Genomic DNA, 12853 nt, shown 5'->3' on the forward strand with positions numbered 1-12853 from the left:
TTTCATACTCAATGAATTCCTTCTATTTCTAGTTCAGGTGCTGAGGTTTGCTCTAGCAAGCAGCCAAAGATACCACGATACCATGGAAGCTTTGTTTTTGGTCTTCTAAAGGCAAGGTGTTTTGTTTTTTTCCCTTTTCTTTACAATATAGCCCTTAATCCTTGGTCTTAACTCTAAATATGGGGATTTTCTGGGATTTCAAGGAAACATTGTATTTACCACTTGAACTCCAAACTCTGACTTTGCAAGATGAGCAGCTGTTTTGGCTAAATTCTGTGCAAACTGGGAAGTGTTTTCAGAGGATAAGCAGGATAAATGTAGATTCATTTGTTTGTTTCCCTTCTTCCAGTGACTGAATCCCTTCCAGTTCCTTTCTGGTTGTAGTCGTTTTCCAATGCCTTTGACAGTTTTTATTTTTCATTATTTTGTTCAAAATAAATGTGCTGTGAGTAGGAGGCTTAGCCTGCTATAAACCATTCCACTCTCACTGATTGTCACTCCCCATATTGGATTTCTTACAGTTCCTCAAACACACAACTTTTCTCTGACCTCTGGGTCTCCACATCTGCTATTCCTTTACCTGGAGCACAGTCACCCTTGCTCTGTGGCTACCTTGTTTCCAATAATCCTTCATGCAAGAGTTGAAACATCAGTGGCTCCACAAAGTTTTTTCTTACCATTTTTTTGTTTTGTTTTTTGTTGTTTTTTTAAGATTTTATTTATTTATTTGACAGAGAGACAGCACAAGTAGGCAGAGCAGCAGGCAGAGGGAGAGGGAGAAGCAGGCTCTCTGCTGAGCAGGGAGCCTGACGTGGCGCTCGATCCCAGGACCCTGGGATCATGACCTGAGCCGAAGGCAGTCGCTTAACCAACTGAGCCACCCAGGCGCCCCTTTTCTTACCCTTTCTAATGCATACAGGTTGGTTCTGCTGCTATAATTCCCGTAGCACACTGTACCATTTGTGGTATAAGACTCACCTTGCCTATATTTAACACTTTCTTCCTTCTTAGAGTGTGAGCTGCTTGAGAATAGAAACCGTACTTTATACTAAGCCTCACCGATAAGAAAGTACTCGGTAAAGATTACAGCTTTCTACAATGCCACAGTGTAAAATGTTTTGATTACCTTTTCACAAATATTGAGCAAGTGATTTATTAAAGTCATTCATAACGGAATCCATCAGGATACAGATGCACGTACAAGTAGGCATCAACCAATAATTATAACAAAATTTCTTTTTGTCCACTTTGCTAACATTGACTGTGTGTTCAAACTATGTTCGGCTCAGAAGCACAATAGCACCTTTTTGGAGGGTGTTCAACATCAATAGCACAAAGCAAATATTTAAAAAACTAAGTCCAGATAAGTCTTCTGGTGGCTTTTATATATATCATCACCAAGAAATCCACCTGATAACATGAATGATTTATCATTCATGTCATGAGCTCCGAGACTGTTTTACAGCTTTAAAAAATTCTACTAAGTATAAATATGATCGTATTCTTTTCCACTATCCAGAGCTCTCTTTCTCTCTGTAGCAGAGATACACAGAAATGCGTTATGCATCTCGGGAGTTGGATTAACTCATTCTAGACAAGAGGGTGACACTGCAATAGGCATCATTAGACATATTTTGTCTTCTCTTCAGGAAACCAAACACATTTAACAAATCAGAGTTTGGATATCCTGGAATGCTCCTGGGCACTCCATTAATTTCAAGTAGGAACCAGGGTCTAGCACAGGGCATGGCACATCGTTGTGAAACAAACATTTATTTAATAAATCAATGAAAACGGCCACAGCAAAAATTCAAAACAAAGGCAATTACAATAAACAAGGTTTATTGATTAGTCCATAAACATGACCTTTAAAAAAAAAAAGTATAAACCATACAACTGACTTTGGTAAATAAAACGAAGTGCTCCCCGGGTGGGAGGTCCACCTAACCAGCACAGCTCTTACAGCGCTGAAGACCATTCTCATTGCAGGCCGTACACTTCAAAGCTTTGAAAGAGTCTGTAAAGCAGTTTCGAAACACTGACATCTTGCTCCCGTGGCAGACGGAGCACGGAAGAAAGCCAAAGCCTCCACAGGAGGGACACTCATGTGGATGCTGCACTCTCTGTAGAGGGACAGGAGAGGACAGAAAATGCATTAGCATGAACAACTCAATCAGCCTTCCTGTCATTCTGTATTGTGGATGGTCGTAAAATAACACTGGCATAATATGGCTGTGGACTTGAAATCACAGACCATTTATGCACATTAGACCCAGGGGGAAAGCTCGCTGAAGTTTCCCTTATTATTCCATTGACGGCCGTCAATAGCACAACCTTGGTTTGTGAAGGCTGGTACATTTTAGGTCAAAGGGTCCATATCCCAGGAAATCTATCATATGAAAACACATATTTACAAACCAAGCAATGCAGGAAATGGTTCTTCGCATTAGGGGAAAGTACTGTAGCTTTCCCTTTAGTATCTCTTAACAGTTTTATATCTTTGTTTATAGAAGAGTATCACTAATAGTGAGTCTGGAAAATCAGAAAACTAAAAGCTGAAGAATGGAGAAGCCACTACCAACTGAAGATTTGTTGTTGTATTGCACATTTGAATAATGCTTTGTTTTTTGAAAAGCACTCTCAAATGCCTTATTGTGTAGAATCTTTCCTTACCCCATCCTTTACACATACAGACATCTTCTACTGCAAAACAGATAATTCAGGCATCTTTACCCTCATTTTATACTTAAGGAAATAGGCATTGAAATCTTAAGACATTTATCTAAGTCCATAAAACTTCCCACAATGGCTATCCGCCGTTCTACCTCAAGTAAAGATAGAATACCCTCCTACTAGAATAAAAATAACTATGCGGTATGTTGAGGATAATATTTTGAAAATTATTCACACACATTTCTATTTGCTTCTTTGAGCACATATCCTTTGCTGGAGTCCACCAGTGGTATCCATCAGCTGTGGAGAGATTAGGACGGAGTCATTACAGAATGAATACAGAAAGAAAAGTGAATTAAGACCAAGCTTCTGACTTGCAAAATAGGAGTCTGCAGCAATGTTTGAAAGCTTGGCTTTGTGAAGAGAATAATTGTTAAAATAAGATTGGGAAATATGAATCTATACACACCCACAGAAACACACTCAGACAAACATATTTTACATACACATATGTATGGCTGTTCTCTAGAGACTCACAACTGCACATACTAAAGTCTCCAAAGCACCCAAATGAAAAGGAACCTGATTAATTAGTTTTAACCCACCATTTTCCCAGGACATACAGCTATGATAACCCTTTCCCCAGGAAACAACTATAATTCTCTCACAATTAGTACCTTAAGGAATGCACTTTGGGGAACAAACATTAAGGGCATGATTGCCTGAAAATTTGTATGTTCCCAGACTCCTTTTCAGATACACATTTTCTCTATATAGCAAAGTTCACTTGAAATTACAGTTTGACTTAGCTATTATAGCAAGATGGCAAAATACATGTAATATCTCATTTTTAGCGGCACTTTGATGGAAAGTAGTGACTGGCAAGCTGAATGAAACAAACAAGGAACTTTATCGAGATTATAGATTCAAAACTGTCACAAAAAGTTAGATTGAGCATGTACAGCAATCTAGTTACTGTGTAGGTGGGTTTTTGTCATTCCTTTGTGCAAGAATTGACCAAAACATGGTATAGTGAATTTATAATCTTACATAATATTAAAAAGTCTTTAGAAAAGCCCCTTCTTTAGGAAATGAAGAAATTCCTTCATAGGAAAAGGAGCTACTTTTAGTAGCTCTCAGGATAGGAAATGAAGGGAGTTTAAAAGCAAATTATAGGAGAATTAGTAAGTAACAGTGTTCTTGTCAAATTTTAGAAAAATATGATAAAGATAGGCCCTTGACATTCACTAGAGCTATGCTAGAGGTTTATATCAAAAATATATAATGACTTGTACAGCAAGAGCCCTGACTTGTCAGAACAGATGTTGGGCTGGCCTAGGCCCTAGAGAAAGGACCTGCAGGACCCCTGAGTCCAGGACTTCACCCATTAGTGCTAGATTATAACTAGGTCTGGGTTCCAAGTCGAATAGGGTTATCAAATTTTGCAATTAAAAATATGACATGCCCAGTTAATTTGAATTTCAGATAGACTACAAATAAATTTTTGTATAGGTATGTCCCAAATATTGTCAAACTACAGAAACAGCCCAAGTGTCCCTTGATACTTGAATGGATAAAGAAGATGTGGCAGATATATGCAATGGAATATTACTCAGCCATCTAAAAGAATGAAATCTTGCCATTTGCAAGGACGTGGATGGAGCTAGAGAATATTATGCTAAGTGAAATAAGTCAGAGAAAGACAAAAACAGTATGATTTCACTCATATGTGGAATTTAAGAAACAAAACAAATGATCATTGGGGGAAAAAAAGAGAGAGAGAGGCAAACCAAGAAAGAGACTCGTAACTATACAGAACAAACACAGTTATCAGAGGGGAGGCGGGGGGCGATGGTTTAAATATGTGATGGGGATGAAGGAGTGCACTTGTTGTGATGAGCATCAGGTGTTGCATGGACGTGTTGAATCACTATATTGTATGCCTGAAACTAATATTACACTGTATGCTAACTAACTGGAATTTAAATAAAAACAACAAAAAAAGAGCAAATCCCATGGTCATTCCTCTTTAATAGTAGTTTTTAACTTTATTTACATCCATGCTCGTCTCCAATAACATATTACATGGGATCCCCAAACCTAAAAGAGTTAACATGATAAGTGCTGTGACTGAAACAGAAGTGGGGGGGCGGTGAGCAGGTCTAGAGCTCCCACTGCCCTATTAGCCTCCAGGAATCTCATTCCTATTAAGTCATCCAGCACAATCTACTCCATTTGTTCTTCTAATAAAAATAAATAATTCAGTCATTTCTAGCTGTCTCCTTCAGGGAGCACTTTTGTTATAATGTCAGACTGTGGTTCCAACTTAAAAGAGTTTCAACAAAGAGAAAAAACTGGCTTGGATTCGATGTTTTAGATGCAGCTAAATAGATGGTTCCGCCCTCAGGACAGATGTTGAAACAGCTAGAAAAGTCCCCTAAACAATGTTCTAGGAAGGAGGAAGAAGGAATAACCGAAGTTAACAATAGTTATTATTCATAGCAACAAAACAGACTTTCTCTTTCAATGAAGAGATTTACTGCAGAAACATTGAATGTGAAGCAATTAGTTCTTCCATGCCCTGTAGCCCAGCAAAGCAAGAAATTATGCAGACCCGGGTGAGACTAACACACAGAGGACTGAGTCTACAGAATGGCCATTCTTTGGAATGGGGGTTTGGGTAGAGGCATGTCTCTTTGGGGTGGAATTCAAGAAAAAAGGAAGGAGAAGTCATCCTCTCCTTTTACCTATTTCTGTTCACATATACTTGGTGAGAGACTTTAAACAAATAGATACTCAGCAGGTGAGACACTTTCATGTATTCATCCATTCCACAGATATTGAGTGTCTACTTGCCGGACACTGTACAAGGCACTGGGGATAAAGCAGTGAGACAGACACTTTCCTGTTCACTTCATAGTAGCTCTCAGCCCTACCCTTAGGTCTTTGCATAAGTCTACTCCATACTGCAATCATCTGAATTGAAACACAGAACTCCAGAGTCTCTAACAAAGGACCAAGGGGACAAGGATAAAAGGGGAGAACTCATGAATAGCTATCAAATAGATTTCCTTTGTAGCAAAAACTCAAATTCAGAAATATAAAGAGATTTTCCCCTTATCTAACATAGAAACATCAAAGGCTTTCAGTGTCTTCCTCGAGATTAGGAAATGAATATATTTATTATTTTTAACCTCAGATTGCCCACTCCTACTCTAGTAGAGCTTGAAAGACTCTTACGTATTCCAGCAAAGAGGAATTAATTTATCTGAGTTTCTGTAACCATAAACCTCATCATCCAAATTGTCTATGGAGCAAATTTATCCACATAACAAACTGTCAAAGAGTGCACACTTGGCATATAATCATCTCTGGACAATCTACCTCTGTCTATGTATTTTGTTTTAAACTATAGTCAACAATTTAATTCAGCAAATGCTTGTTAAGTGCCTGCTAAACACCTCTGTCTGATCAAGCTGCTAATAGACACAATCTTTCCTGATAATCAGAGTTTCCAGCACCCTCCATTTGCAGACTTGAGAAAGAAGCCACTGAACAAAATGCAGACACAGAGGAAATTTATAGCTTACTATCCTAAATGTGTAAGTCTAAATATATGAGTCCGATTCTTGAACCCAGGGTGATGGATTGCCACAGACCTACTTAAAAAGATGTTCAGATTTCAGAGAGAGGCAGACAGGGTACATGGCCTGATTTCCCAGGTGAGTGGGTGGTGCTCTCCTGCTGTGGTCTATGAATACGCCATGGCCACCCCCAGCAGGAGGGGCAAGGGGCGATCATCCAGAACTCTGCTTCTCCAGGGAGGGTTAGGACAGTTTCTGACAGCTCCAATGCCCTGTAAAAATACCCATAGCATCCTCCATGTGTAGCTGAAAATCTTACTTCTGTTCTTCATGAACAATAAATAGGTAGTCACCAGCCCTCAGGGGAGAGTCAGATTTTACAAGAAAAAAGTACAGGAAATGGACACTATGTTGGCAATCTCATTAGAATGACAAGAATGTTTGTTCATATCTTTAAAAAAAATAGCGAGGCTAAAGCTTACGTGGAGCGTCTCTACCATCTGCAATCTTTAATTCAGTATCTGCCATAATCAGGTGTTTGTTAATACATCTCAAGGCTCCCCTGGCTTTCTCTGTGTGGACTCCAGCAGGATCAGCTATCCATCATGGTTATTGTTTAGGGGGAGCCTTAAACACTTCTTTGCTTCTAATCTCCAGCTTGTTTATTCATATAAAGGAATTCATAAATATATAAATAAATAAATTTTACTCAAATGGTGTTTTCATTTCATCCTTCTCACCCAAGCATTATCCTACATAAAATACTGAAAACTAGGACCCGAATTATGAGGACCAGGACAGTCATTGTCTACCATGTAGCACCAAGTAACAGCAAACTAGAACCTGGCAAGATCTGTCTGGGTTCTCTTGAAAGTTATCACCAATTTACCTATTTCCAGGATGCCCCACCCCTAGTTTCCAAGAGCCTAGTGTTAAAATCTAGCATGTTCCCTGGACCTAATGCTCTGTCTACTTGAGCCTTGGGTCTTGCCACATATGGTCAGATTTCCCAGACAACTACATGCCACTTAATTTGAGAGTCATGGCAGCATAGATTCATGCTTAAGACCATGGGCTTTGGAGTCAAGGTGATTAGAAGCATGAATCAAACACTATGTGTAAGATCTTCAGCAAGTGATCTAATCCTCTGTGCCTCCATTTCCTTGTCAGTAAAATGAGGATAATAACAGAACCCAACCTGCTGAATTGTTGTGAGGTTTCAATGACTCGATACATATAAAACATCAAGAATATTACTTGCTACCTAGTTAAGTCTCCAATGTTTCCAACCTCATGAATATTTAACTCCTACTCTGCTGCCAAAAGTCAACTTGAAGAATGGGATGGGTTTAGACCTGAATCTTGCATCCCTTATCCACTTTTCTTGGCTCTTCCAACTGCCTCTCCTGAAGGTCAGTATCATTACCTAGGTTAGTGAGCCTTAAGCCTCCTTCTCAGCAGAGTTTAGGGCTTTCTTGGACAGCTGCAATTTCTCTACCAGTTTTGTTATATGGGAAAAGCAGCCCAATAGAGTTATAGCACCTTACAGCAACTACAACAGCAGAAGCCAATACCATACAATTCTTTTCAACATCACGAATAGTCTTAAATATTTGCACCTTACTTTTGTCATCTGTAGAATGGAGACAGATTTAATGAAGAGGAAAAAACCTTCTTTCCAAAATTCTTTGAGCTGAGACAGAAAGGTTATATTTATATAGCATGATGGTGTTAATCAAGTTGAATTAAGGGATTATAGACTCAAAGAATAAAAGTCCATGAACAGCTAAGCCAATCATCAATCTTTAAAAAGAATAATGAGAGAGATTTACCCTATATGACTCTAAAAGATGCTGTTAAACCACAGAAATGAAAACAGTATGACATTGGTACAATAAGAACAGACTATGGAACTGACTAGAGAACTCAAACCAAGACCCAAGTATAAATGGGGATTTACTATGATATAAAATTGGCACAACAAAGCAATGAAAAAATAGTAGATTATTTAATAGGTGATTTGGGGAAATTATCTCATCATAAGTAAGAAAATGAAGGGCAACCCTGTTGGGACCCTTCTCACTCCTGAGAACTTTTTCTGTATCTTCACTTAATAAATTTCTATCGCTTTACTAACAAAAAAAAAAAAAGAAAGAAAGAAAAGAAAAGAAAATGAAAGTGCATTCCATATGAATTAAGACCTAGATGTGAAATGTTATAAAGTTAATAGAAAGTAATACAGGATGATAATTATGTGAACTTAAGATGAAAGTTTACTTCATTATGAGGAAGAATGATCAATTTGATTATATCAGAGGATTTCTATTGGATGAAGGACATCATGAAAGAAACTGAAAAAAGGAAAGGAATATTGACAATGACTAAAACAAACAAAAAATTATTTAGAATACAGAAGGGGCTTCTGAAAACCAACCAAGAAAAAAAAGACAATTCTAAGACTTTTAAGATGTAAGGTGTAAGAATACACAATTCACACAAGAAATTTAAAATCTAACAAGCATAAATGAGATACCTAAACTCAGTGGTAATCAGGAAAATGTAAATTAGAACAAAAGGGCAATATATATTTACACCTATACCCTAGCAAAAATTAGAGAACAATACATTAGAGAACAATATAAAAGAGTAAAGAATGCAGAAACAAACAAATAAAAGAATGTGGGAACACACTAAACTTCTTTCTCTACAAGAGGGAATATCTGCAAGGTGCAACCATTTCAGAGACCCATCTACCTGGAAAATTAAGTGTATTCTTAAGCAATTTCTACTCCCAGAGAAATCCATAAGGGAACATGTTCAAGGCTGTTCCTGGCAGCACTGTTTGAGAAGGGTGTTGAAGGACATCGGGGTATCCATTGGTGGAAAAGTAGGTAGGTAAAAAATAGTGGGTGGTCACCATGGAGCTGCACTGTCCAAAACAGGAGCCACTGGCCACATGTGGCTATTTAAATTTAATTTTAAATCAAGTAAAATTAAATAAAATTAAAATTTCAGTTTCTCAGTCACACTAGCTATATTACTCATGATAGTAGTGGTTATAAAGTGCTCAGTAGCCATATGTAGCCTGTGGCTCCTACTTTGGATAATACAGATATAAAATATCTCCATCATGGAGTAGTTAGAAGAAATGGATTAAATGTTCATACAGTAACATAGATGGTCCTTAAAAACATAGCATCTAGTGAAAATAATTTGCAACAAAATTAGGTAAAGTACATAACAGCATTACATAAATTAAAAATGTACACAGAAAATAATAATACACTTTAACCCAGTTAAATCATTTAAATAAAAAGATATGCCAAATTAATGGTTTCAAGAGGTTGGAGTCGAGTATAGAGACAAAAGGAAAAAAATAAATCCATACATACAGATTTTCAAGCTGAGAGGAGTTTCAAACTATGGAGTACCTGCCCTCATTGTATTTGTCCTTTGGAAAAGATCACAATATGAATAAGACATGACTCCTAAAACCAAGGCATACATAGTTCATTTGGGACATGAGTCAAATAACCAAAGATAAATAATACAAAAGTCAAAAAAAATTTGATAAGCATCCAACAAAAAGAGAGTTATAGGAATTCCAAGGTGAGAGAGACCAGGAATGATTTGGGGAAGAAGGGATACTCTATGTTGGTCTTGAAGATGGTGGAAGGAAATGAGGAATTGGACCAAGAGCATTCTAGTCAGACAAGACAGCTTGCACAAAGGAATGGTAGGAAAAAGCCACAAATAGTTCTCTCTTTCAGGTGAGGTACAAAAAATGGAAAAGGAAACTAAAGCAAGAAGAGCTGGTAGTGGCATATAGATAGATACTGGGTGACCATATTGCCCAATTCACCTGGGAATGTCCTGGTTCATGTGTGCAGGCCCAGAACAATTAATAGACCCTTTTCACTCTCAAAGTGTCCCAGTTTGGGCAAGAAAACATATGACTTTCCTACTGATAGAGAGAAACAGGCTGATAAAATAGTTTAGCGGAGGGCTTCCTGGTTCCATATTGATTTGATACATTATATATTTGAACCAAGCACTGCTCTGATGCTATAATTATAAGGATTGGAACAAAATTAAAGTGTGCACTTTTGGATATACCATTTTTCTGTAATCTTTAGAAATGATACGCTGGTCCATGGGAAAAATAATTTAAATGAAAATTGTAAATGTGCTTCAAGACAATTGCCTGATTCTGAAACACCTCATCAATATCTCTATTACGAAGAATTAGGCTCTAATAATGCTGACTGGAATTCTCACCTAATAGTATGAGGTTGGGAGAAGCTAACACCAAAGTCACTCCAGCTGGAGCAAACCTAATGGCAGGTGATATCAAATTAAAACTACCACACGTATCCTGTTCCATATTTGTAAGAACATGAGAAAAACGCAATTAGGAAAACTCAATTACAATCAGAATGTGTTTAACATTTTGATTACTAAAAATAAGTTGCTAAAAGCACAATTACCTCAATTTTGGTTAAGAGGTCTTGCAGTTCTCCTGATTCATTCATTGACAAAATTTTCTCAGCACCCTATTAACAAGAAAGGGTTGGGGGGGGAGAAAATCCATTTTGTTAGTATTGGAGGAAACAAAGTTCTAGCCAGGAGAGAGCTTAACCCACAAGATATGAACACCATTCTTCCCTTAAGATCTAAGTAAACTTACAACCAGGAGGCCAAAGAGGGGAGGAAATTTCTTTTTCCCTTCACATATTCTCCCATTTAGTAAGGCTTATTGGGAGCAGAAGGAAGACTGCCAGCAGGAGGTGAGAGCTGGGAAGCCCACAACTGTCAGATTACATCCAGATATGGAAGGTTCCAGCACCCCGCCTCGGAGTTGTTCAGTTCTGCCATCTGGAAAAGGAGACCATTGAGCAAATTCCCAGCCGGGGCTGTCTCCACCCTATTCCCAGCAGTGCTGACATGACCCTTCTTACAGTCATGGATGTAAAGATAGCAGCAGCTAATAGCAATAATGAAATTAATAACCACTGACACAAATTAAGCACGCATTATGAACCAGGCAGCCAATATCATCTGATTAGAAGTGGTAGACTCTATTAATAGCACAAAGTGAGCCTCAGTGAGATTAAGCAACAATTCCAAGGCCACGCAGAAAGCAAGCAGAATGGGAATTTGAACACAAGAAGGGAACTCACCCCACATGGAAGGAATCGTGCCATTTGGAACTCCAGAAAGGATTCAGAGCAGGAGAAATCTGAATGCAACCCTGAGCCAATCCCAAACTTGACCATGAAACCGAGAACAGGAGCAACGTTCACACTTTCCAACAAACTCAGTGTTTCTTCCAACTACCGCGTTCTCCTTTCCTGCCCAGCCTCTTACATTCTCCTACTCGATTTCCCAAAGTAGAGGCATACAGAAGGAAGGAAATTATTTCTGATCAAAGGCAGAGACCATAACAGTTGCTGGCACAGAAGAGGTGTTGAATCAACTTTTGATTAATCAACAAGACGGGGAGAAATAGCATCACACAGTAAATGCTTCTTGGATTCCTCTGCGCACTGGGCAGGGTGGAAAACTCAAAGACTCACTTAAAAAAATTTAAAAGGTCTTTGTACTTAAGAAGGTTACAATAGATTTTTATGCAAACACCCAACAAAGTAAGCCACAATGTAGAATGGAAAGGGAAAGTGTCAAGTGGGTGGTGCAGAGAAGGACAGCGAGGAAATCCTAATGTGGGTGGGAAGGATCTGCTTATTGAGGGCAGAGAAGGCTTTCTGAGGTTAGTGGCATTTGATCTGGACTCTGAAGCTTAAGGGAGGTTTCTAAGACAGCGTAGGCAATTTTCAAACAGGTATAGAGGAGCCCTTAGTTCTGGATTTTATTTCAGTTTATCTTATAAAACTCATGTCATCTTAATCACCATCAGAAATGTCAACTTGATATATTAAAAAGTACTATGAATGAAGATGCAGGGTTCCAAAGGATATATGTAGCTCTACAGGGCAGGTTATATTCTTTTACTTGGGGGTGGCTTGGCCAGGAGTACAAAGAGACACACCTACAGTGGGAACCAAGGTAACAAAAGCAGCAGAGAAAACATGAAATTCTAAATCATAGCCATAACTGGTAATATTCTACTTTTGCTGCATTCTATTTCTTTTAAGAGTCAGCTACGTGCTAAAATGGGAAAAGCTCCTGGGGAATCTCGTCCATGAGCGAAAGCAGCGAGGAGAATATATGACTCATTTTTCCTCAATGAAAGCACATGCACCATAATGACCCCAAACAAAATGAATATCCCAGAGAAGCTATCACACATCTGCTTCCCAGCACTTTTCTTACCTCAGCTGTCAATGAGCCTTAGTCAGTTGTTTAAAATACCATGAATAGGCCAGGAAAGGACTTCTCATTACCTATCAATACATGCAATTTGCCCTGCCTCAGCCAAGTAATTCCAGCACCATCAATAGTGCAAGAGCAGGTTTTGCGTTTCAATAGAAACACAGGCTTTGCTCACATTAAGCAATATACCTAAATGCATGGTAGTCACCTGCTCTTCAAGACACACCTGGGGTCTGGTGCATAGGTGGTGGGAAAAATTCTGCTCT

General features: G+C 38.5%; 1 protein-coding gene across 1 annotated transcript in view; it reads right to left on the reverse strand.

The window, feature by feature from the left end:
- Nucleotides 1-863: 863 nt before the first annotated feature.
- The window catches only part of GRXCR1 (glutaredoxin and cysteine rich domain containing 1), a 291367-nt gene continuing 279377 nt past the window's right edge, over nucleotides 864-12853 (reverse strand). The window contains exons 3-4 of the mRNA XM_006727319.2: nucleotides 10745-10810; nucleotides 864-2123 (exon numbers count right to left, since the gene is read on the reverse strand). Coding sequence (XP_006727382.2) covers nucleotides 1944-2123; nucleotides 10745-10810 — 246 coding nt within the window. The 3' untranslated portion in view covers nucleotides 864-1943. The remainder of the gene's footprint in view (nucleotides 2124-10744; nucleotides 10811-12853) is intronic.

The sequence above is a fragment of the Leptonychotes weddellii genome, chromosome 2, assembly GCF_054177405.1.
Source record: "Leptonychotes weddellii isolate Sample4059 chromosome 2, ASM5417740v2, whole genome shotgun sequence".
NCBI classification, from domain to species: domain Eukaryota; kingdom Metazoa; phylum Chordata; class Mammalia; order Carnivora; family Phocidae; genus Leptonychotes; species Leptonychotes weddellii.